Source organism: Zonotrichia albicollis, chromosome 5 (genome assembly GCF_047830755.1).
Source record: "Zonotrichia albicollis isolate bZonAlb1 chromosome 5, bZonAlb1.hap1, whole genome shotgun sequence".
NCBI classification, from domain to species: Eukaryota; Metazoa; Chordata; class Aves; order Passeriformes; family Passerellidae; genus Zonotrichia; species Zonotrichia albicollis.
The window spans coordinates 56,345,953-56,371,367 of NC_133823.1; the positions used below are offsets into that span (position 1 = coordinate 56,345,953).

The 25,415-nt window shown below is 39.9% G+C and overlaps 3 protein-coding genes across 10 annotated transcripts in view; 2 read left to right on the plus strand and 1 right to left on the minus strand.

Moving 5' to 3' along the window:
* The first annotated feature begins 147 nt into the window (after window positions 1-147).
* On the plus strand, window positions 148-15,067 carry LAP3 (leucine aminopeptidase 3). The gene is made up of 13 exons (XM_074541805.1): window positions 148-373; window positions 809-924; window positions 1,246-1,300; window positions 3,036-3,141; window positions 4,242-4,401; window positions 6,870-7,031; window positions 8,000-8,158; window positions 8,892-9,016; window positions 10,380-10,468; window positions 11,593-11,695; window positions 13,274-13,353; window positions 14,628-14,740; window positions 14,849-15,067. Exons 1-13 carry the CDS (start codon window positions 251-253, stop codon window positions 15,045-15,047), a joined length of 1,590 nt encoding a protein of 529 aa, XP_074397906.1. The 5' UTR covers window positions 148-250; the 3' UTR covers window positions 15,048-15,067.
* Window positions 15,068-16,381: 1,314 nt separating this feature from the next.
* On the plus strand, window positions 16,382-18,434 carry MED28 (mediator complex subunit 28). The gene is made up of 4 exons (XM_005484998.4): window positions 16,382-16,582; window positions 16,665-16,731; window positions 17,543-17,655; window positions 18,100-18,434. The coding sequence occupies exons 1-4, from the start codon at window positions 16,433-16,435 to the stop codon at window positions 18,295-18,297; spliced, it is 528 nt and encodes a 175-aa protein (XP_005485055.1). The 5' UTR covers window positions 16,382-16,432; the 3' UTR covers window positions 18,298-18,434.
* Window positions 18,435-20,387: 1,953 nt separating this feature from the next.
* Window positions 20,388-25,415, minus strand: part of FAM184B (family with sequence similarity 184 member B) — a 43,975-nt gene continuing 38,947 nt past the window's right edge. For 3 of the 8 annotated variants that reach the window (XM_074541803.1, XM_026792143.2, XM_026792146.2), the window contains exons 8-12: window positions 24,612-24,758; window positions 23,153-23,270; window positions 22,864-22,968; window positions 22,010-22,212; window positions 20,388-20,656 (exon numbers count right to left, since the gene is read on the minus strand). In XM_074541803.1, coding sequence (XP_074397904.1) covers window positions 20,551-20,656; window positions 22,010-22,212; window positions 22,864-22,968; window positions 23,153-23,270; window positions 24,612-24,758 — 679 coding nt within the window. In that variant the 3' untranslated portion in view covers window positions 20,388-20,550. Of the gene's footprint in view, window positions 20,657-22,009; window positions 22,233-22,863; window positions 22,969-23,152; window positions 23,271-24,611; window positions 24,759-25,415 lie in introns of those variants that run through there. The other 5 variants (XM_074541804.1, XM_014265597.3, XM_026792144.2 and 2 more) reach the window with 4 other exon arrangements.

The following is a 25,415-nucleotide window of genomic DNA, read 5'->3' on the forward strand; positions in this document are numbered from 1 at the left end:
GGGAGCGCTCCGGGGCCCCGCTCTCCATCCCCATCGCTCCATCCCCGCTCGGGAGCGCTCCGGGCCCCGCTCTCCGTCCCCGCTCTCCGTCCCGGCCCTCCCCCGCGGCCGCCGCGCACCGCCCCTCGCGGCGCCGGCTGATGAGGCGCTGTGCGCGCCGGGCCGGGCCCCGCTGCTCCTTTCCCCTCCCTTCCCCTCCCCTCCGTGCTGCCTTGCCTGCCGCTGCGTGCTCGGTGCCGCGCCCGCTGCCATGCTGCTGCCCTGCGTGCGGAGCGGGGCTGCGCGCCGCCTCGCCCGGGACGTGCCGCGGGCCTGCAGCTGCTCGGCGCAGGGCCCCTCGCCGCGGGGCTACAGCCGTGACGCGGCCGGGAAGGTGAGCGGGAAGCCGGGGTTGTGTGTCCCTTCCTCCGCTCGGCTCTCGGCTGAGCCCCCCGTGTGCCCCCCGGAGCTGAGTCAGGAGCGATGCGGCTCCCTCCGCTTCTCTTGGGGGTGCCAGACTGGGCGTCTGCGCTGGTGGGGAGAAGCTCTTTTGTACTTAAAATTACTGATTGAAAGAGTTCTTGTCTTTATGTGATCGGCAAAATTATTGTAAGTTCACGTATACTGTATCTGACTTCTTTTTCACACTCTAAAGTAGTTGTAGTTGATCTTGGTTTACAGAAGTGTTATTCTACGCATCATGTTCGATGCATTCAAAAACTGAGATAAATACATAGAGAATTAGCAATAGTTTGAAAACTGTGCTCGCTGACTCTCTGATGGGTTTCTAAATTTCGTGTTGTTTACATTAACGCGTGTTCTTTTCTAGGGTCTTGTTCTGGGAGTCTACTCTAGTGAAAAGGCTGATGGTGCTGCCCAGTTCACTAGTGCGGGAGATGCTTTTGATAGGCTTGTGTCTGGAAAGCTGAGAGCACTTCTCTCCCTGTAAGTGTGTGATAAGCTTCTGAAATGGACTAAAGTACCTACAAATACCAGTAGGAATTATATTTTTTGTTATTACTGTCTGTGTAATACCTGTGAAGCAGGTATTTGCTTCCACAGTTTGGAGGGGAGCTCCCATGATAAAACCAATCACTGAGCAAACATGCAAAAATTTCATGGTAGCTGTCCTCTTCTCTGAACAAGCACAGAGCCAAGTATCCGAGTACATGTGTGGCACACTGTGTGGTTGTGGAGTAAATGCAGTACTGTAAGGTTGATCACAAGTAAGGCCTTCTGTATTAAAAGAATCTTTTTGTGTCCTAGATGTGGGCCACCTTTGAAGAAAGGCAAAACACGTATATTTCATGGTTTGCATCAGGTATGAACTTTGTGGTTTTGTGTGCTAATTGATTGATGTGTGAAGTTTGTTCTTGCATCTAATTTTATGTTGAGTTCACTGCTCTGCTTGTATAAGTGGCTGGCTCTTCTTCCCTCTTCTTGACTGTTTCAACTCCTGTTCTGCACTGCCCATGTTTGCACAGCCTTTTGCACATTTCTGCACTCCCTCCATGGTGCTGCAAATGGAGAGGATGTGAACAAGTCTGCCCCAAAGGTGCTGTGCTCTGAGTAGCTGCTTCCTGAATGAGCTAAAGCATGGCAGTTTTGGATCTGACTTCCATGCCTCCTGTGTCCAGGAGGGGTGAGTCTGTGAGGAGTTACTGATAGGTGCAAAGACCTTCCAGACCTGACAGTTCTCAGACAAGGTAGTCCCTTCATAGGCTTTTGCCAGAGGTTTTAAGTCAGGTGCTTGAAACCTCTGAAAACAAGTTATGGGACTGTTCTTCAAGCAGGACTTTTTTCTGCACAGGCATGATAGAACACAAGGCTATGAGATGAGGATTCATCTGCTCAAAGTCAGGCTTTTAGTTCCACTTGAGAAGCTGGGATAGAACTAATGCACATATGTGAAGCTGACCAATATGGCATGATCTGTGCCTTTTTGGAGTCCTAGTAAGGCAAGGCATGTGATGTGACATTAGTTGTTCCTCTCTAAGTAACCGAATCTTACATTAAGGCTATTTCAATAATCTGAAATAAATCCATTTGTAGTGAGAATTGCCTACCATGTATAAATTCCTGTGAGGACACCCCACACAGGTGACACCGGACTTGGTAAAAGGCTCTCAGAAATTTCATGGAAGTTGAGTGCACTGAAGGTCCCAGTTCTGCGTACAGGATGGGCTCTGAAGTGAGTAGCAAATCTCTGCAATAGAAGACAGGAGAATGTTAACTGATATCACTGATTTTCCAGAAAGCTAACACAAGCTTCAGCATTTTGCAGACTAAAGGGCTTTACTACAGTGTAGCAGTTTGACAGCTGATTGTTCGAGGCTGACAGCGATGGGAAAGCCTAACATTAACTTAATTTTTTCTTAAGAGTTATAGGAACATTATCTGTGTTCACATATATAGCTTGGAGCTTTATACAAATTTGACTTCACTCTTAAAAGTCTCCTTTAATTCCATTGTTTCTTTCCTTCCATTTGCATGCAGCTTACAAGGCAAGCATGTAGTCTGCTGTGCTACATTGTTTTCCTGAGCTCTGGAGAGGTCTACCCTTGTGCAGCTTCGGTTTGCTACCTGGCAAATCTTGCCAGCAGAACTCCTGAGATGAGCTAACATACTGAGCTTTTGAAGTGATTTTATTTTCTTGAATATAGCACTGTGCCAGAAAGGGTTATGATTCTCCAGTTAAGTTCTATCCTTTCTTACAGCTGGAAGCTGAATGTGCTTTCCAAGGACTCTTAGGCTTGCCCTTGGGTGCCCAGATTTACCAAGTGTTGAGCATAAAGCCCTGCCTGCCATGTGCAATGCACATGATTCTGAACTGGGCAACAGAATAACTGACTTGCATGCCTGTGGCAAACTTTTGGGAGCACAGCACAGCAGCACCATGCAGGCATTCTTAATGGAAAGTGCCTGATATAGAAAAAGTACTGCATCTATTTTAATGCTTTGCTTGATTTGATTTGGAAAGTAAAGTCTTTTAAACAACTCTGCTGTGGCTGTAACAATGGGGAAAATTAATCCATTTTTGTGTTGGCTTCATCTAGGACTTTCCAAGTGTGGTGGTAGTTGGCTTGGGTAAGAAGAATGCTGGAATAAACGAACAAGAAAACTGGAATGAAGGCAAAGAAAACATCCGTACGGCTGTTGCAGGTTAAATATCTTTAAAATTTTTTAGGCATTTTGTCTGTAAAGCAGTTGCAGTTGTGCAGCATGTTCCACTTTTGAAGACCAAGTCTAGGTATGCCTTTGTTTTGAAATGCACAACTTACTGCATGGTTTGGTAAATGCATTTACTTGTCACTGATACTGATGGAAATTCTTCCTTAGTGAGCAAGGAGTTATCAGGAATTTAAATCAAATCTGAAGACAGGTGACTGAAGTGAATTATATCAAATAACTTTCCTAAACAGTGTGATATTGAAATTAGTCTAATTAGTATTTTGGAGCCCAGGAGCCTCACCAATTGACTTTATGGTCACTCTCCACTTAAGTACCCACATATATTATATCTATTTTATATAAATATCTATATTTATAAAGTATGCACACTTATATAATAACTAAGATATTTGTGTTATAAATTAATATCTTTCACAACATCAGTACTATGATTCAGTATGTTATTTGTTGAAGACAGAGAGGGCTTATCTTAATCAAGGATGATTGTTGCATCTTAGTGTCTGATTGGATGACAGCTGTTTGTCCAAAGTGCTAGCCTGTAGCTGCCATTAACATTGTTAATTAATGTTCACTTTGTAGCTGACATAAAACATTGTTAAATTATTTAGGAGCAAAATAGAATTTATGGAATACATTGTTTATGAAAGTATATATAAACTCATCTGGAAGAAAAGAACAGTCATATTCTTAGCAAAAATCTAAATTATGGCAAATTTCTGATACCTGTAGATAGCTATAATTCATAGCACTCCAGAATGATAGAGCCTTGCTTTGCTATAGAATGAGCTTTAAGGAATCAGAACAACTGTGATCTTTCCTTTTATATTCTTGTGAAACATTTTAATAATTATAATTTACCAATTGACATTTTAGTAAAAAATTTCCAGTATACGGACATTGGCATTTTTACTTCTTCTACTGCATGATCTGTTTGACTGACTTATTTATAAACTCAGCTATCTCTAGTTAAAATTGTTTTTTCCTTGCAATGTCCCATTGATCACCTCAGACAGCTGTTTTGCTGTTCTGTATTTTTTATTTGGCCTTCAGTTCTGTGCTGTATCATTTAGTTGGCTGCAGGCAGATCCAGGACCTGGAGATCCCTTGTGTGGAAGTTGACCCCTGTGGAGATGCACAAGCAGCGGCAGAAGGTGCTGTCCTTGGATTGCATGAATATAATGAGCTGAAGCAAAAAAAGAAACCTGTAGTTACTCCTCAGCTTCATGGAAGGTGATGGCAAAGGAGAGATTGCCTATTTATTCTTCTGTTTGTTTGCTTGTTTATAAAACTGTATGCATGGCATGCTTGTGCATGAGAAAAACAAAACTGAAAGAATAGGGGTAGCAACAGTACTCTTCTTACCTCCCGCTCATTTGAATTTCCTGAAGTATCTTACATCTCAGGTATATTTATCGTGTTTGTTCCATGTGTTTTGATGCCATATTCAGAGGTTAAGGATAAATAAATGCTGCTTCATAGAAAAGAAGAACCAGGATAAAAGTAAAAAGTAAAAGCTACCCAAAGAAAAGTTGTGATATACTAGGACTTCTGTTGATATTGTGTACCAGAACTGTGGAGAGGAGGTATTTCAAATCTGTATCTGTAAATACCAGAAGAGGTATTTCAAATTCCATAAATGGATAAATCCTTTGGAGAATCAGGAAATGCTAACTGACACCAGACCAATGTGCTATAGATATATTTTACATAGTTCATTTGTTATATTTTCATTCACAGAGTTTAATGCAAGAAGAGAAGCCTGGGTTGTTCTGCTCTCTAAACAGACATCACTTACTGAGAGCAGAAAGTAGAACCAGGGCTTTTGGTTTTAGAACAATTATTGGAGTGGACTTTGGATATCTGGTGTAGGATATTCTGTCCTGCAGGGGAGAGGAATTCCCTGTATGTACTTTAAGCAGGAACAAGTTCTTCCTTACAAAGAAGTTAGTGAAATAAAGTGGAAGCATCTTGATTAAGCATGTTTTGATAAGTTATATGTAAAATACTCTGCCTATTTTGTAGCACTGCAGATAGTTTGGAAACTGATTAAATTTGTATTAAATAAACACTTCCTGAAAACACAGGTGGTCCTATGACCAGTTATGGAAGTAACTTTTTTTATATAGTAATTTAGGTTGAAAAAGACTTCTGGAGGTCATTCAGTCCAACTCCAGCTTGGATTAGGGATAACGTGGACATTACTTACAGCATTAAAGTCTGGCCTTTGTTTAGTCCACATTTAAATATCTCCTGAGTTGAAAATTCCACAACCTCACTGGAGCATCTGTTCTAGTACTTAACTACACTCATAGTGAATTTTTTTTCTTTGTGTCCTATTGCATTTTCTCTTGTTGAATCTTGAGATTGTTGTCTGTTACTGTCTTACTGTTCAGCTCTGAGATGTGTCCATGTTCAAACACACTCCTGCTTCAATTCATGTTTTCTCAATTTGTCTGCAAGGACTCTGTCTGAAAACCTAGCTAAAGTTAAGAAAAATCACAAAGTTGTTAAGGCTGGAAAAGACCTTTAAGGTTAATTACATCCATTGTGGTCCTCTGTGACAAACTCTCTCATCACAGAATTCATTTTAGTTGGTCAGGAATTTGCTGCAAATCTAAAATTATGGTTCCCAGTGTCCATCTTGTCCTTCATATACCTAGAACTGGCTTTCAAAATTACTTTCTCTACAAACTTCCAAGGAATTAGTCCAGGATAACTGGCTTGTAGTTCCCCATATTCTCCTTGGCATTTTTAAAGATGCGTATTTGTCCTTTTCAGGGATCTCAGGGTCATCAGGGACCACATTCAGTTTTACCTTTCAAACTGAAAGAGCCTGGGCTTGCAGTGATGCCAGCCAGCTCCCTCAGAACCCTCAGATATGTTCTGCCTGCTACCAAGGAGTTGTGTATGTCCATCATCCTCAGGCTAAGTCCTGAGTCTCTCTTCCTGTCATGAGGAGTGCCCCTCTTCCTTAAACTCGCACAAAGAACTGTGGGATCTGGAGGCAGATCCTTCCATATCCAGGCAATATTTGTATATTCCTCCTGCATTCTTCTATCACTGTCCTGCTCTTTTTAGAGGCAAAATCCTGTTCAATGCCTTGCTTTGTGATAACTTATAAAGTAAATTGTCTCAGTAAAATGAAATGTTTTGTACTGGTCATTGTCAAAGTAACCAGAGAGACTTCCCCATTTCCTACACAGGCAGCTCTGTGAATGTTTGTTCTGTCATTTCTTTGTGAAGTGCCTTGAATGCACTGAGAAATGAGATCCAAGTTCCATTCTTACCACATAACCATATTTCAGTAAAGGGAGAAACAGAATTGGAGATTTTATATGGTAAATAAAAACTTTCAAGGCTGTTAAAAGTAATGTGATTACAAACTTCAGAAGGGGTATTAAACCTTGTGTTTAAGGATTTAAGGCAACCTTTGATTAGTAAGGATTAGGATAAGGCCTAATGAATTGGATAGATAATTTTCCATCTGTCTACTCTTGGATTCTCCTAGCTTTCTCTGAAGTATTTGGCACTGACTAGAACCACATCTGAGTTACTATACTAGAGTCCTTGTACCAAGATAACTGATATTCTTAATTTCTCCAAATTAATGATACTGCATTTTAAGAAAGAAAATATGTGAATGCTTTTCTTACTTTTGCAAATGTCTATAATCCTGATCTTTGTGTGTTGCTGTTCAGTGCTGAAAGTCAAGCCTGGCAAAAAGGTGTTACCTACGCTGAGGGGCAGAACCTCGCTCGGTACCTCATGGAGGCTCCAGCTAATTATATAACTCCAATCAAATTTGCTGAACATATTGAACAGAAGCTCAGAACTTTCAGCAATGTGAAGGTCCACATAAGGTAAATTCCATGGAAATTATTCCTTTGTAGGGTAGAGGACCATAACAGTGAGATAAGATACCTTCCAGGTTATTCAAATCTGAAGTTATTCAAATCTCATTTTCCCTTTGCTACTTCAAATGACAAAAGAGGGTGAAGTGTTTGGGGAAAAGGTGTGAGGGGTGCCCAGACTGCAGGCTGTTGTCGAGGGTTAAATGAACTGCTAGTTTGCAGAGGAAGCAAGATACTGTGATGCAGTAAAATCATTAACTGTCAATTAGCCATGCAGTCAATTATTGCTTAATTAACACATGTGCTGTGAAAAGAAGCCTTAGTGAATAGAGGGCTAATATTAAGTACCTTTTGTTTTCTTCCCAAGTGAGTTTTTACATACCTTTGCTTTTTTGTGTGGATATGGTAATAAAACATCTATTTATTGCTGTTACTGTTGGGATTTTTTTAATAGTTTTTAAAAATGTGAGATGGAGCTATAAAAGCCCTTGCAGGTGAATTTGCACAGTTGGTGCTCTCACCTCTGAATTTCTACTTTCTTCTCTATAGTAGAAATGGGCATACTGGTTGTGCAAGTGTTGGAGACTATTTTGTTGAAAACAAAAGACTGGAGGAAATCTTGCTAGCAGAAAACTAAATGTAAGCTGCTGCAATATTGTTACTTCATATACCTTTAGCATCTACAGCCTCACAGGAAGCGAAAGATCAGTGTTTCTGATGCAGAAACTATAGAAAAGCTGTTGTTTTGTTGGGTTTTTTAAAACAAAACAAAAATCAAAGATCAACTGAGGAAGTATTTTTCTGATTCACCAAAAAAGGTAGTAGTGGTTGGATTTCAACTACAGTTGCCAAAATAACTAACTAAAATGAAATGGTTTGTGTACAAACCATCAAGAATCATATCTTAAAAAAAAGTCACCTTGGTCAAAGTGTCCAGCTGGGAAAAATAATGAAACTAATACATGTTTCTATTCCAGACCAGAGTCTTGGATAACAACACAAGAGATGGGAGCATTCCTGAGTGTAGCTAAGGGTTCAGCTGAACCTCCCATCTTTCTGGAGATTCACTATTTAGGAAGTGCCAATAAAGACGACTCCCCATTGGTATTTGTAGGAAAAGGAGTTACATTTGACAGGTATGTATGCTTGTATGCCAATATTTTAATTACTAGAGGGAGAAAATGCTTTCTTGCTATTCATGTTCAACAGGGAGATGCTTTTTCTTTGCTCAGCACATCTTCCAATGCCATTCCACTGAACTTGTATTATATAGCAGCTTGTGCTCCCTTTTCTGACAATAAGATAACATCAGTTGACCAAAGTAGGAATTAATATGCCATCATCTTGTAAGGGGAAGAAAGAAATTCAGAGGGAAAGAAAATAAAGAAGGTGCTATTTCTTTTCTTGTCCTGAACAAACCTGTGGATGAAGGATTTGCATATTAAGAATTGCAGTATGTCACTGGACATTAGATGATGCTTAAAGAAATAGAAAATAGTTCATTCTTCACAGCAGTTCCTTATAACTACTTGCCATGTCACATACTGCTGAAGAATTTATCAGTCAGTTCCCCATCCATATGTTGATTTTTACCAAGTGTATTCTTTTGTTTGTTACGTGCACTGCCATTATGAAGATCAAGGAGTTACTCCACTGCAGTTACCTGGATTTTTATCGTCTCCTAATTAGGAGGAGGTAATATTTTATCTGAAATGAAAACCCGGATACCTTGCTTCCAGTTTATTTACTAGGCTTGTAGAGGTACTTGGAGCCCCAGGTCTAGCATTTACTGCTATTTGGTGTTAACACACACTGAGGGACAGAACATCACCAGTGTATGTGACATGGAACTTGAGCTGTTTGTTCCAGCGGTGGCATTTCACTGAAGCCGTCGTCGGGTATGGATGCGATGAGAGCAGACATGGGAGGGGCAGCAACTGTCTGCTCAGCCATTGTGACAGCAGCAGCTCTAAATCTGCCTTTGAACATAATTGGTAAGTGTTTTTGTGTGGAGAACCGAAAAATCTTAGTTCTACAAGGTTTTGTGAGAGAGCGTTTTTCTAGTATTAGCAGTGGTAAAAGCCATATACAAACATCATGGACTCTTGCACATCCTCTTATCTCATTCCCTTGCTCAATCTCTCTTCCATTTTTACTGGCATATCAAAAAATTACTGTTCTTGAATAAAATATTAGAACACCAAATCAAGATTTTTAAGGTATGATTTTTACATCTTAAGCAAGAAATATTTGTCAATAAAGATACTTCCAATGAGTCTTTGGAAAGTCCTGATCCTTCATTACAAGAAGGAATGTGCATCTCTGTATAAGCAGTTAGAATGGAAAGGAGTCAGGAGTGCCGAGCTACTTCCATAAGTGCATGCCACAACTGAACAGGAAGAGGGATCAGCTCTAGTTTCCTTAGGTGAATATCTTAGCAGAAAACTAAAACAAACCAAACCAGTCTGCTGATGCCTTTATGCATGTGCAATGATTTTTTCTTTCCTGAAAAAAAGTTTATTTTTTCTGCAGTGGTAAAATTAAATGAGCTGATTCAGACGCTGTGGCAAGACCAGTTGGCAATGACATGGCACATGGTGTGCAATAAGTTTTAGTTTGAGAAGCTCGACTTTGAGTTAACCTGGTACTTTAGTCACTTCTGTGCTTCAGCCAGGAGAGGGCAGCGGTGCCCACGGACATCCTCACAAGTTCCTCACCAAGCGTGCCATGGGAAGGGGCTGGCAGTGGAGCCCGTCTGTACATCATGAAAAGTGGTGCTCCACTTGTGCACCTTGTGCCAGGTGCAGGCTTTCTCTATGAGTGAAATTCCTCGTTCATTCCATGATCCCAGTCATAGTTGCAGTTTTGACACTGAGCCTGTGTTTTGCTCATTTCTAGTTGTTCTTGGTGTGGCTGGAGTTATGTGACAAGTCCTTGGACCACTCTAGACATTATACAATGAGCACAGCTTGAATGGCTCAGTGTTTATTTGAGAAGTTTTTAATTTCAGTAAGAAATAAGTTCCTTTACATGTGAATAATTATACATGGGAGACAAAAAATAGCATTTATTTCTCCTCTGATATCACTTGCCTGGAAAAAATGTAGAAGAAAACCTTAGTGGTAAAGTAGTGTAGGTGAGAGAGCCTGGTGGTGCATCATGCAGAGGAGTTTCCCTGATTGAAAACTGGACCATGTATCTTCCATCAACTGGGAAAACTTGAATTTTTACTTCAATTTCAAAATTAAACTTGTACTATTTTCTTAAGGAGGTGTTTGGCATTTATCTAAGTAGGTTTTTTCTACAGCTTTTCTGAGAAGGAAACAAGTAGTTCACTTTTCTTTTTCTCTCTCTGAGGTTTGGCACCCCTCTGTGAAAATATGCCCAGTGGTAAGGCAAACAAGCCTGGAGATGTAGTTAGAGCCAAGAATGGGAAAACAATACAGGTATGCATGTGGAACTTGAAATTTGGGTACTTTTAGTGAACTGGTTTCATCAACCAAGTTGACTGCAGTCAGAGTACATTTAATAAACCCTTATAGATAAGCAGTGCAAATGTTGTTTTTAAAATTGTAAGAAGCATGTTACTAACTAGAAATTGCTATGGTAGGATTTCTTCAAACATAGATTGAAGAGATGGGACATGTCTTATAAATTGCTAGGAAAAGCTGCAAAGTAAGGTCATTTATTGAGCACACTGGAAAAGCTCATTTGGCACAAGAGGTTGTTACAATGCTCATAAATACAGGCTCTAAGTCCAAATAAATAACTATAAGTGCTTCCAGCAGACTCTTGAGGCAAATTCTTTGCTATCTGGAGTAAGACATCAGAGAAAGACATCAGTTTCCTGCTGATGTAACACGGTCTTTACATTGCCAAAATGCTCAGTACAATCAGAACTCTGAGTCATAGGGGCTCTTGGTCCAAAGAAGCCTGCCAAATCAGTACCCAAGATACATATTTCATATTTATTACAAATGGTTCCATACTCATCTAAGAGATTAAATTGTACTGAAGGTCCTTGTGCTGTAGATAACTGATTTAATGCAGAAGTAGATGGCTTTCTTTTTGTCTGAATTTCTGTGATTCTGCCACTTTTGACTCGCTGAACCTTCCTCTTTTTTCACATTCATCTCTGCAAACTGAGTTCAGTCACCCTCTGCTTTGAGGGAAAAAGACTGGGCGGGTATTCCCCCACCAAGAAGAAATCTGCAAGTAAGTGCTGGTAGCTCCAAGCACATGCTGCAGCCTCTGTGCTCCCCTGAGACACCTCTCCAGTCTCCAGGCTCTTCTGAGGAGCCAGCAGTACAGAGACCCAGCATGCAAGGAGGTTGTAGTGCTGAAGGATGACTGACATCAGCTACAGATACACTTTTACTTTATACACATAACTGTGTATCAATGCTGTATTTTTTCTTTCTTCTTTTCAATGTAGTTTGAGTAAATTTTCATTACCTGAGGTTTCTAGGATCTCTATCCAGCAGCTATTTAAGATAATATGTGAGAAATATATCAGTGAAAGAGGTGTTGACAGTACTTTATCTGTTTTTTACTGATTTTGCCTTTGAAGGTAGATAACACAGATGCAGAAGGAAGACTGCTGTTAGCTGATGCTCTCTGTTATGCCCACAATTTTAATGCAAGGGCTATTGTGAATGCTGCAACATTAACAGGTAAGCAGTGTTCCTTCCCTGCTCACTTTGAGCAGTTTTGCCTTACTCATTAGTTGGGCTGTGGATTAGTTGTGCTGTGTATATACACCCCCCTTTAATTCAAAGGCAATGAGATGATTTTACATGTTTCAGGACAGCAGCTTGTGTGACTCTGGAGTGGGGAGGGGACGTGCAGGGTACATGCTCAGCAGTGGAGATGAAGTTGGGTTGGCTCAGCCCAGCTGGAGCCCAGAGCAGGCAAACCTACACAGACATCAATGTTTGTGCACAGTGTTTCCCAGTGCTTCTTCCATCTCTGAGCTGAACCCTCTCAGCTCCCAGGCCTGTGTGATGCAGAGGTGGTGACATGTTCTTGGAGGAGTCCTGCCCAGTCCCTCTGGCACAGAGCCCAGGCAGGTTCCTGAAGGCCTTGCTGGGTGCCTGAGCTCTGACCCTGCCAGTGCCAGTTCTCCCACCCTGGGAGCTGGCTCAGGCCTCCACGATGTCATCATTCCCCAGGAATTTGTTCGACTGAAGTATTTTTTTGTGTAATTTGCATACTTTTAGGCATTATGAAGTGTGTTTTAATTGCTTCATCTCTACAGTTGTATAATAATGAAGTTGTAAATTTAAATTTAAAACCAGCAATTTTGTATGCATGAACTCACTAACAGGCTGTCATGGGTGAGGTGACTGTAGCTGAAATAAAAGCAAACACGGAAGAGTAATTCAGACAGAACTCTACTCTGTTGCTTAATTAATATGTTAAGCAAAATAATTATGCTTACATAGATTCTCTGCTAATGCCTTAAATTATGTTCCATCAGTTTTACCAGTTCAAATGCTGTGGAAAATTTCAATAGACAGAAGGGAAACTGATTTTAAGATTGTTGGCTTGTATAAAAGTATTCCTATCTGGGTTCCTTGGGCACCAAGCAGGAAGAAGGAGGGCTCCCATAGAAATTTCTTTGACATATTTTGCTAAACTACTTTTCCTTATTTGCATCTCACTAAGGATTAAGTGTTGCTATTAGAGAAGCAGTTCTGAGGCATGAAATAGATAAATATCTAATCCTATGGTTTAATATTTTGATAATGATTATTTTAATAAATTAAATATTTAATCAAGTAAATTTACACATGATGTGCAAAAGTCTGTGTAAGTGAAATTCACAAAAAAGAAAGTATCAGCTCAAAAATTGTAGAGGTCTATAAACTGGAAAAGGCCCATTCACTTGTATTTTCTATATGAAAATAATAATATCTAGGGTTTTTTTAGACAATAATGTTATTGTTTAATACATGATCTTAGAACTATTTCTAAGAAATATCAATCTGAAATCAGAAAACTTATTTTCATGGAAAGCAGAATAATTTTTATGATTTCTTGTGTTTTTTAGAATATATAAATGTAATAAAAATGTTGAGAATTTCAAAAATATCAGTATACTAAAGTCTTCAAGTTCTGCAGTCTGATAAATTCCTGTTACTGACACTGGGAATTAAAAATGGAAAGTTCTGTGAGGAGTCAGGATGCAAGGAATAGCTCAGTTCTACCTTTGCCTTATTTCATGTAAACTTGAAGGTGTGTTCCTTTAGGTGCCATGGATGTTGCATTGGGATCTGCTGCGACTGGAGTGTTCACAAACTCATCTTGGCTTTGGACTCACCTCTATGAGGTAGATCACCTGCATTATTGTTAAATCATAATAGCAATAAATCAGTGATACTGATTTATTTAACTTGTCTTATTGAAAAGTTAGTACACTACTGAAAGTCTTTATGCAAATCTGAATGATGTTACTATCTTTTGAAATTTTAGAGGAATGATGTCAGTACTATATTTAGTTGAAAATAATGTTGACTATTAATTACTAGCTCTTCAGTGAGATGTAATATCATACACCAAACATCTCATGGATCTGCATGTTCTGATAACTCACTACATTTGCATAAACTCTGGACTACTGGCAGTAATTAGTCTATGTTAAAAAGATAATTAACAAGAGAGGTACAGAAATTCAGAGAGGCCTTGTGAGTGGCTGAGGTGCGATGGATCAAGGAAGCCTCTGAGGGGAAGGATTTCTGTTGTCAGGGAAAAGGAAAACAGATAAAAAATGTAGTCTTTTGATGTTGCCTTTTGGCTGACACCACAGTACCTAAAAAGCAGGACTGCCTGTTTTGTTTTGCAAACAATGTATTTCCAAAAACCTAATATCTTGGGCTGTCGGATCTCAGGATCTCAGTCCTGAGGTGCTGAGCCACCGAGACCACCTTGGGGGGCTCGGGAGTCCTGGAATGTTGCCAGAAGTGTCTGGTGGCTGGACTTTGGTCCTACACAGGAGACGACAAGGATGAGGGCTTCACCGGGGTGAATGGTGAAGGGATTAGTTAATTAGAGGGTGAGAAACAGGGTTTAGGATTTATGTACAGGGGGGTTTAGAGAAGTAAGATGGAGGAATTGGGGTGTGTCCTGTCCTCCTTCTTCTTCTTCTTCTCCTCCATCTTCTTTGGTGATGGTGGCATTTTTGGATTGGTTATTACTGAAAGTGCACCCAGCAATAAGAATAAATGGTATTGGGGGAAAATGATAAATATTGTACACGTAACCATGGGTATAAAGATAGGTGTCTGTACGGAGGGCGGCACAGTGTGCTCATGGCTGACTGCTGAGCAGATCTCTGTCGGGCTGAAAGAACATCTTTTAGATAAACAATTAATAAACATAAAAACCGAAAGAAGAACTGAAGCCTCTTCTCGTCCTTCGATACGCGGGCTGTCCCAAGGCCACTCCGGGCCTTTCCAGGCCCCTCAAACATCCGAGAAAACCCGACATTGGGCTGAAGATTTTTAGACTGGTAAAACCTAAACAAAAAGAAGCATGCATGAAAACAGGGCTTACAAGTACAGTTAGAAAAAGAAATTCCCAAAACATCTTTTTTTTTTTTTTCAGGCCAGCATTTTGACAGGGGACAGAGTTTGGAGGATGCCTCTTTTTGAGCATTACACAAAACAAGTCACAGACTGTCCTCTTGCAGATGTGAGCAACATTGGAAAGTACAGCAGGTAAGATGAACCAACTCCTTCTATGTGCCCCTTTCTTTCAACCCATTTGTTTAATGTGTGTGCTGTTGGAACTGCTTTGGGAGCAATACATCTTTCTGTTTCCTACAGGGCTGGAGGAGCATGCACAGCTGCTGCATTCCTGAAGGAGTTTGTGACTGCCTCTCACTGGGCTCATTTGGATATAGCTGGGGTCATGTCCAACAAGGATGAGGTGCCGTACCTGCGCAAGGGCATGGCGGGGCGCCCCACCAGAACGCTCGTTGAGTTTGCAGCTCGATTAAGTCAAGACACTCACAGTGCCAAATAAAAATACTTGTTCTAAATTCATCCACTCTGCCTTAAGAAACAAAATCTTAAAAGGTATCATTCATAAATGAATGCCCCAAGCATATTTTCACTATGGCAATTAACTTTATAAATTATTACTTGGCTAAGAATATCTCAACTTTGAGATTTTTCATCCCATCCCATATTATGCAGCAAAATAAAAATTATTCTGTTTGAACTACTGAAATATTTCATACCAAAACATCACAATGGGAACTATTGAGACACCTATTTTATATGCAAAGTATGCATAACTATCATAAACAATAAATACTTTATTTGGATGTGAGTTTTGATTGAGAGAGAATAAACAATCAATGATAGATGTACCTCAGTTTTGAGTGAACAGTAGGTGGTGTCAATGAGAACTCTGCAAAGATTTTCATAGAAACACCATTCTGGCATTTTTTCCTTAGAAAAACTAAACTGCTTTTGGTATGTACTGAGGCAGAAATGATGCTGTGTGATTAGCATTAGCATGGATTCAGCATAGAATTATGTAGTAAGTTATAAACATGTCAAAAACTGTATATTGTAACTTTTTTTCAGAAAACTAGTGGGTGCAAGTTAGTGCTTGTGTGTTTTTAGGGGAACCTGCCCTTATCTCAGGGTTTTTGTCATCCCGATAGTTCCCCTCTTTCCTGGTGTGAGGTGGCCACCCTCCAAGCAGGGATATTATTCCCAGACTCAGTTCAAACATCAGACAGACCTGACACATAAAACGTGAGATGATGTTTTCTTGACAATTTGGGGGATCCAAGCCCATGAGGTGGGGATTTATTTTGGTTTAGGGTGGGTTTTTGGGGTTTTTGTTAAATGCTGTTGTGGATGCTGAAACAGTGCTTAGCCAGGCTCGCACCTGTGAGACTGAAGCAGGGCAAAGGCTGGAGGAGGGTCCCTGTGGGGAGGATGGCTTTGCTGTCTGTTCTTGCCTGTCCCAGCAGGCCCAGTGCTGTCCTGGGCTGGAGTGGGAGGAGTGCGGCCAGCGGCTTGGGGAGGAGATCCTCCCACCTCCTCTGCCCTACCGAGGCCATTTCTGGAGTGCCCTGTCCGGTTCTGCGCTGGTCAGTGCAAGAAACACGTGGAGCTACAGGAGAGGGCAGTGAGGATGGACGGTGTGGAACATCTCTTATGAGGAGATGGGAGCTGGAGCCTGTTGAGTCTGGAGAAGTCTAAGAAGGGACTTCGATACATTACAATATCTCTGACAGGTGCCAGGACAATGGTGCCAGACGGTGCCCAGTGACAGTGCGAGGAGCGATGCACCGCCCCACACGCCGCGGCCGCCCGAGGCTCCGGCCCTCAGCGGGCGGGGCCGCCCGGGTCCGCCCCACTCCCTCCGCATGCGCGGCCGCCGCTCCCGCCATGGCGGGCGCGCTGGGCGGAATGTTCGGCTCCCAGGCGCCGGGGCCGCCGCCGCCGGGCCCTCCCGGCCCGCCCGGCCTCATCCCGCCGCCCGCGGGGCCGCGCAACCCCAACAGCACGCTGGTGGACGAGCTGGAAGCGTCCTTTGAGGTAAGGGGGGGCAGCCGCGGGCGGGCGCTGCCTGCCTGCGCCGGCCCCGCAGCCGCTCAGCGCGGTGCTTCCCTGTCCGCAGGCCTGCTTCGCCTCGCTGGTGAGCCAGGACTACGTGAACGGCACGGACCAGGAGGAGATCCGCACCGGTGAGCCCGGGCGGGAGCAGGGCGCCCCTTGCCGCTGCTGGGAGCGGCGGCTGCAGAGAAGCGGAGACGGGAATGCCCCGGGTGTGGTGGGAAGGTCGGAGTGTGCCAGGCGTCTCCTGAGGTTGGGTTGGCGTGAAACGCGTTTCGAGCACCAGGGAGGTGATGTGATGCATTGGGAAGCTGAACGAAGCACTTCCAGGGAACGGAAAAGGCCAGGCCGCTCAGCAGCGCTGCTTTAGGGTTTGGGTGACCACCTCCGTGGAGGTGGAATAAATATTGTGTGAACAGGAGTTTAAAAAGTGGGCCTTTAGAAGTGCCGTTGTCCCTGAAAATTTTCTGAAACTTCACTCAAATGGCGTTTCAATGATTTCGGCATAAATGCTTTTCAAAACTCCTTTCTGGTTATTTGATCATATTCATGTGCTGGCATGGAACAACTTTTATTACCAAAATAGTAGTGTGTAGTCAATGAGGGCAGAATATTCTCCTCAATAAATGCATATTTTAGAACTCTACACTGAGCGTGTTGCTTAGGCATGCAACCAGGTTCCATGAATTACTTTATTACTTCTTTTCAGAAATAAAATAAAACATGGGAGGAAGTGTTGCACTTCTAAAATAACTTGTCCATTTGCAAAGCAGTGTCTTATACAAGGACTTACTGGTTTATAAATACATTATTTTAGATAGTCTGATGATTTTCATTCTAGAAGGTACTGTGAAAAGTGTTTTTAATAGACCACTACCATTACCAGCCTGAAATCCTATTTTTTTGCAAGCTGTTCTTTCAATACTGTTATTATATGTTTAGGTGTTGATCAGTGCATCCAAAAGTTTTTGGATGTTGCAAGACAAACTGAATGCTTTTTTCTACAAAAAAGACTGCAGCTATCAGTCCAGAAACCAGAACAAGTAATTAAAGAGGTATGTTAATTTACCTATCCTGTGCTAGATCAGATAAGCTATGTACCTTCATCACCATGTTCATAGTTTTGGATTTTTCAACATGATGCTGTACCTTAAGTTGGTAGAACTTGGCTGTTATCATAACTCTCATCATGAACCTGGAGAGGCTGGATACCTGCTATGTGGAGTATTGGAACACAGCTGATAATTCATTGGAAGAGACAAACTAGTTAGTCAGATTTTGCTGGGGATGGTGATCTCTGCAATATGTGACATAGGTGAATGGCACTAGTGCATTCACAGTGCTTTCCCTCTGTATCATTAGACACTTTTCCATTATTCTCTTTTTCCACTGTAAGTTCAGCTTGAAAACTCAAGGTCTAAAAATGTTACATACTCTTTAATGTGGGGTGATTATCCTTTTGAATACTATTTACTAATACACCATTTTTTCATCCATAGGATGTTTCAGAATTAAGAAATGAATTGCAGAGAAAAGAAGCATTAATTCAGAAGCATCTGAGTAAGCTGCGACACTGGCAGCAGGTCCTGGAAGACATCAGTGTACAGCACAAAAAGCCTGCAGAAATGCCTCAAGGTCCATTAGCTTACCTAGAACAAGCATCTGCAAACATTCCTGCTCCAATGAAGCAAACATAATCTTCAGTTTTACACAGCTCAATATTTTAAAAGCAATGGTGTTCTTTGTATGCTTTTTGTATAATGTAATTTATACTGCAAATATAGTTAAAACAATTAAGCCAAATAAATTTTCTTGTTTTCTTTTGTTACAGAAATATGGATTGGTTTTATGTTTTAGTGGAAAATATTCAGAGTGGCTGTTCAGGGTGCTTTCTGGTAGAAGTGTGTCTCCCAGAATGCATCCTTGTTCCTTCTAGAGAGAGTGGCCTTTGCTTTCCCCTCTTTTTGATATGATCAAAATATTTGCAAAGATTAGTTTTTGATTTTTCTGGAATATTTAAATGTTTTGTGATCCAGTAATTATCCATGAGTACCACTGCAGAAACATTCTTTAAAATTGTCTGTATGTAGGTCTGATCACTTTTTTTTGAAGTGAATTGTCACTCTCCATCATACTGGCTCACCTCATGGAAGGTGTCTTGAGATATTCAAATTTGGTTCTTATGGGATGAATTGAAATGGAAAAACACACACAAAAGAGTGGGATATGTAATGCAGGCCTCATGCTACTGATGTTCTGACTCTCAGGCTACTGAAGAGGTGTTCCAAAATACTTACCCAAAATACAGACCACTCATTGTGGAGGTAGGATCACCGCCACTGAGCAGAATACAGAATTACCTTCTATTGCAGTGCTCTATTTAGTAAGTTAAATGTAGCCGAAAAAGCTTTTGGAGGTAGAAATAGCAAAACACCCCTGTGTATTACTAAGCAACAAATTAAATTCATCCATATAACACTTTTCTACATATACTTATTTAGGGGGGCAGAGTTGAATAATTAATTGTTGTAACCCTGGAAGTAAGAATTGCTAATTGTGTATTGAAATTTCTAGTGTTCTTGGGGCAGCATGGATGAAAAGTAATGAGAACAGCACTGTACATTTCCATCCTCACAGATGCCAAGGTACCCATCAGAGTTTCTGTACGCTATTTAATCTCTTTCTTGATTACAAGTATACAAAGTGCCTTTTTGCCAAATCTACTGCCAAAGTCACTTTTCCAACCAAACAGTTCCTCTTGGAAAAAATACTAGATAGCTGGGATGAAAGCTTTGGCATGTAGAAGTGTTCTGCCCTTCCTTCCACCTTTGCACCACCAGTGAGATGCAGTGGCTGTTTTGTCTGAAATGATTGCATCTGTTGGTGTAGCTCTTGCTGGCTGTTGGATGTGAGCAGAGGTTAGGCTGGAGGTACATCTCTTTGCATGTATAACATTTTTTTAGGTAGCTGGGGCCTGTTAGTTGAAATGAAATGGGGATTCAAAGCAACCGAAGAGAACTGTCCTGTCTTAATAGCAGGCTGCTGGTTGCACATTTTCCTGCCTTTTTCACTTCATGGGTTAATAACCCAAGAGTCAACTTCTACATGGGTTCTTTCCTGCCAGCAATGAATTAGCATGATCTGATAAATGTGGTCATTCCCCCACTTGACTTTTATGTGGGCATAAAACTAGTATGGAGTTAAAAGGTACAAGGGTGCAGTTGTCATCACTGGAACTCAGTGTACAAGTCTGACTTCAGCATTAACAGAGAATTCTTTTGAAAAACACGGAAATTGGATAATTTACAAGCTTTAATGTTCATACTTACATATCACCCTAATTTATCAGGCTGATACATATATTGAAATTCAATGGGAATATTACATAGCAAATAGCTATAAATATACAAAACAGTTTATGAAGCAAACCAGAAATTATTTCTGAATCAGCCTGCTATAAACATGCTAGCATATTTTTGAAGGTGTACTACATGCTGTGCAGCTTAAAATTAATTTAACAAAAAGCATTAAAAGCTTTTAAAATTACATTATTGTATGAAGAACTTACATAAACAGCTGATGAAGCAGATGTAAATGTACAGAAGGAAGATTTTTTTTTTCAGCTGGTGCCAAATTGACAGAACATTTCAGAGTCCAAATTCCAAATTTAATGAAATAGTGGAGTGATATAGTCTCCTCATTAAAAAGTCTTTTCACATAACTGTATCCAAACTTTTCCTTAATTTTTTATAGAAGTTGTTTTAAAAAAAAAAAGCATTTTCCTGAACTTCATGCCTGTAACTCCATAGTTACTAGATGAAAGAGAATGCAGGTACTTCCTTAATTAGAAATTACTTTTTTTTTCCTTCCCTTAAAACAACTATTGGATTATCATTCCTAAACAGGAATGACTTTTATAGTAATTCTGAGAAGTATGGCAGTAGTTTGCTTTAAAATGAAAAATACTTAGTAAGCCATTCTTGATGTTGAGGGTCTTGTTTTTGGTCATCTTTGGTTTGTTCATTGTTCGTTTGTTCATATTCATTGCCATGTGTCCTGTGCAAACAAATAAGCATCAGCATCACCAACCTACTTACTTACAATCCAGCAGCACTGATTGTAACATGAAGAAAAGCATGAAGCCAAGCTTAACAGCTATGCAGAAACATTTGAACATAGTTCTTAACTTGACACTCCCAAAAAATTAAACAAAAGTATGCATCAGGATATGAAGTCTTGAAAATCAGAGAATGGCAGCTGCAATTCCCTCTTAAAAATACCAAATACAATTTATGCATTAAAAATGTGGGGTAAAAGTTCTATTTGAAATGGAAAGATCTATCTGAACACTACCTAGGATTCATAATCAATCCTATTACATAGTCCCTGATTTTCCATAATTCAGGATTTTTTTTAACATATGGTAGCAAATAGGACTTAACTTATGATTGACTGATTTAAAAAAATTAAGGGAGCAGCAGCCAAGCTGAGTCTCCTTGCACGTTTGTTTCCCTCTAAAACAGAAATCTCATTTGCCTTGGCAGTCATCTGGGATGACACAGCATGTTTGTATCTTAAAGAAGTGGGAATTGCCAAAGAGGATCTAAGCCTGTGTCCCAGGTTGTTTTTGTCAGCAGTCAGCACCATCTGCCCCCAAGGAAAGAATTCTCTTGCACATAATTTACAGGATAACTAAATCTCCTGCAGGAGATAGCTGAGAAGGCTAGATTTTGCCCTGAAATACAGTGGTAAAGTTTGGGGATTTTTTAACTGTATAGTAGCTACATACATTTTTAACTATTTCTTGAAGAGAGAGTTTATGTTATAAAACACTGAACATCATTTACATAACTCAAAATTTTGAAGAATTTAAGCTCCTCAGAGAGAAAAAAAACAAAAGAAGTTAAGTATCTGCTAATCAGTTTTCAAATCCCTAACCTTTGCTAAATTATCAGCCTAGGTTCATTCAAATACTTCTTAAAATAAAAACATGACATCCACATCTACCAAGTGCAAGGTGAGGCAATAAAAATAAGGAAGACACACATCCTTAACAGAACCATTGAAAGATGCCATGTTAATAATTAATTACATTCTTAGTAAAATACTTGCAGGTCCTTTTGCATTTTTTGTGTGTATGTGTGTGTCTGTGTGTGTGTTTTGTTTGGTTGATCTGCGTTTGGTTTTTTTCTCCTACCAGGAGGGGTTCCAAGCATAAGGTCTGCTGGGCAGGGATTATAGCCCACTTTTGCAGTAAAGTTCTGGATCTGTCTGCAGAAAACCAAACACACAGAGTTCACTGCACAGCAGGAACCTTACATCGTTGTGTATTTCGTGTCAAATGTGTTTGAATTGCCTACAAGATTCTAAATAAGAATTCATTTATCATCATACAAAATGGACAAATACCTTGTGGCAGCAGTGCTGTCTGAGGACTGTGTAGATGGAGAGCCCACCCTGAGGCAGCCAGAATTCCGGTCTAAGCTTGTAGATTTTGTTATTTGAGGAGCACTTCTTTTTGATCTCAAGTCACAGCTCAAAAAGCTCTTTGCGTAGGAAGCTAAATTCGGAACACTGACAACACGACTGGGCACCTCAACCTTTTTCTTCTGCTTTTTATTGCAACAGAAAACTTCATTACATACACATTTTTTACATTTTATTCTATGAAACCTTAACAATACCTCATTCCCAAATACCTTACAAGGAACACCCAGATAGGAAGATTTCTATATTTTTCTATAGGCATTTAAATTAAATTTCCAGGGTATGCTGTATCCATGCATTTTGCCATCCAATTAAAACAACATGTATTTGACCCTGAAATTTTTGACACATGAAGGTGCTTTCCACCAATTTGACCTCCCTTCTTTCTATGGATATTTGTAGAAATATCATGCAGAGGGGCTGGAATGACAAAGGGCAGATACCAAGCAACGCAAACAGATGCATAATTTGCCTTGATGCATGCAATATCCCAATTAGCACATCCCAAATCTGCAAGCAATTGCCATGCTTATCCCAATGGAAGACTGATGTCAGAGTTCTGTTGTTTTATATTGGCTTAAACACCAGTTATCTATGTTGCATATATACTTCTAATGACTTTCTCCTATGCTCAACAACTGACTCTACATTGGCACTGGAAAGAATTCTACTGAATGTCATCATAAACCATGGATAGCATTTTTGTTGTCCTGATATGATTCAAATAGTAATAAAATGATCACAATTTGTGATTTTAATTGCATTGTTCATCTTACCTTCATGGAGGGAGTCAGGCATGCTGTATTGGGGTTGAAAGAAAATGACCGATTCCTGTAAGATTCAGTGTTGGCTGCAAGTGAATGCTGACATTTTCTTCCTTCCTGAAGGGAAACAAAGTTACATGTCTGGAAACATGTATTTGTTGGAAGCTGGTATGGAAAGACTCATTTGTCAAAGTATTCCAGAACAGAAAGAAACAACCAGGGTGAAGCAATGTGTGAAACACTGAATAGAGCCTTACAATAGATTCCAAAAAACATATGTCCATATAAAAAACAGTCTTACCACCAGCTGCTTGATAATCTCTTCTCTCTCACTTAATTTGTCTTGCAGACAGTTTATAAGGTGTGTATCTTCAGGCCTGGACTCCCACTTTTTTGACTTTTCTTCTAATTCTTTAAGTCTGTACCAAAGAAAATACAGACCAGAAAAAAACTTCCTCAGATTAGGTTCAAGAGAAACCTTGGATATACTCTGCCCTATTTTCCAAGCCTAAAATACAGGGACATAGCCAGGCCTTTCCAATAAAACAGGATTTTTATAAAATGGACACCTGTACATGGTTTATGTAGAAGTATAGAATCTTCTGGAGCTCCAAAATAAATTTCCAGGGTTAATCCACAACACCTGTCCAGTGTAAAATCCAGCCCCTTATGTAAAATAGTAACAAGCTTGCACATCATATTGCTAGTCTAGTTTCCTAAAGAAAGAAATCAGTGTCAGAGCATCTATACATATCTATAATCATATATTTGTTCTCTTTTCTGACCCAGTAACCTTGGAATCCTCAGAATTATTCAGTTCCTGTAACTTTCATGAAGATAAAGATGGATTTGCCTGCTGCTTTAGTAACCCTGCTAAGTCAAAACCTGTAGTCTGAGTTCAGCTTTTTAAATTCCTTAAATTTCCCGGTTTTTATGTGTGGGTAAACATTTTTGAGAGGACCACCCCTGACTCTTATTACCTTGGAGTTATCTCTGAGTTAAAATAAAAAGATGAATCTTTACATCTGAAAGGTTTAAAGGTTAGAGGCCTGCTTACATGCCAAGTCTCTCTTCTGTCCTTCTGCTGCTTCTGAACAGTTGGGATAAGAGAAAAGGAGGAGAGATATATATATAAGGGATTATTTCTGAGGGGACTCAATCTGAAGCACCACAGAACTTCTTAAATCCACAGGGGGCTGCAAACTGCATTTATTTACATGAGCATCTTTTTCCTTGGAAATTTTTAAGGGAGTGAGAATGAGGTTATGAAGTTTTACTTAACGATGCCATTCTGCTGAACAAAATTAAGTAAACGATTATGATCAAGGCCTCTGGTGTTATCTGTAACACAGATGATTTTACACTTAATAGAATTTCTAGATCCTACATGCAAGTTTTAATTTAGCTCAGTAAAACTTCATGTACAGTACTTTTGATTAAGCAATATCCAGAATTTATTACAATATGGCTGGGTCTTTTTGGTTTGCAAAGACAATACCTATACACTTCTATTTTGATACATGCAAGTTTTAATTTAGCATTGTAAAACTTCATGTATAGTGCTTTAGATTAAGCAATATCCAGAATTTATTACAAAGTGTCTGAATCTTTTGGTTTGCAAAGATAATACCTATGCACTTTTATTTTGATCCTTATAGTATTTTACTTATGATTAATAAAAACCTGTATATACTAAGGATAATAAATAGAAACAGAACTCATTGCCAGCATGAGCCAGAGTTTATTGTTAAATTACTTACGCAGTTTCTAAGGAGAAAATCTTTGCTTGGAGATGTGCCTGAGTGCTGCTGAAATCAGACACTATGGTTTCAATTTCCTTCCGGTGTTCTCCTTTCAGTATGTCCAGTTCTTTTTTATGCTTGATATTGAGGTCTTCTACCAGTAGCCTTTCATTGGTATTAAAATATGTCTGAATTCTCAGGTTTCAATATTAGTTTATTATCATTGATCAAAGCATGCAGTTTTGAGGAGTTTTATTGACTGCAAGGGTAATTAACTGGCCAAAGATCTGGCTTCTGCCTACAGATTTGACATTTTGGTTGCAATCTGAGAAGAAATATTTTAACACTGAGGAAGAGAAAAATTATTTTGAAAAGTACTTGGCCTTCACCCTTCAGAAAATTCAAGGTCTATTCCATATAATTGTGCTATTGATATTGTGTCGAGGGTTAGTTTGTACATCAATCTTAATGACAAAATATGACAACAAAGTACCATAGGAACTCATTTGTATTAAGCAAAATCATGTTGAAATATCTGGCATTTTAACATGAGTCTCTCATGATATATTTCACTACATCATGACACCAGAAACATTTAATACTGCCTATCATCATCCTAAAACTAAAAAAAAATAATTAAAAAAAATTTAAAAAAACCTCTAGTTTCTCCCCTTGAAATTAGAGCACAGCCATGGAAGTGACTAATTTGGCACTTAGCATAAAATAAGCAGCAGAAGAATAAGGGCAAAAAAGGGAGGAGGGTCCCTTGAAATGAATATTCAGGAGTAGAATATTTTCCTTCAGAAGACCCACTTGGGGACT

Bases quoted from the DNA above. Each gene is read 5' to 3' on its own strand.
- LAP3 (XM_074541805.1), top strand. From the start codon at position 251: ATGCTGCTGCCCTGCGTGCGGAGCGGGGCTGCGCGCCGCCTCGCCCGG. The intron at 1,301-3,035 runs GTATGAACTTTG...GGCTTCATCTAG, and splicing joins TATTTCATGGTTTGCATCAG to GACTTTCCAAGTGTGGTGGT. The intron at 7,032-7,999 runs GTAAATTCCATG...TTTCTATTCCAG, and splicing joins AATGTGAAGGTCCACATAAG to ACCAGAGTCTTGGATAACAA.
- MED28 (XM_005484998.4), top strand. From the start codon at position 16,433: ATGGCGGGCGCGCTGGGCGGAATGTTCGGCTCCCAGGCGCCGGGGCCG. The intron at 16,732-17,542 runs GTGAGCCCGGGC...TTATATGTTTAG, and splicing joins CCAGGAGGAGATCCGCACCG to GTGTTGATCAGTGCATCCAA. The intron at 17,656-18,099 runs GTATGTTAATTT...TTTCATCCATAG, and splicing joins CAGAACAAGTAATTAAAGAG to GATGTTTCAGAATTAAGAAA.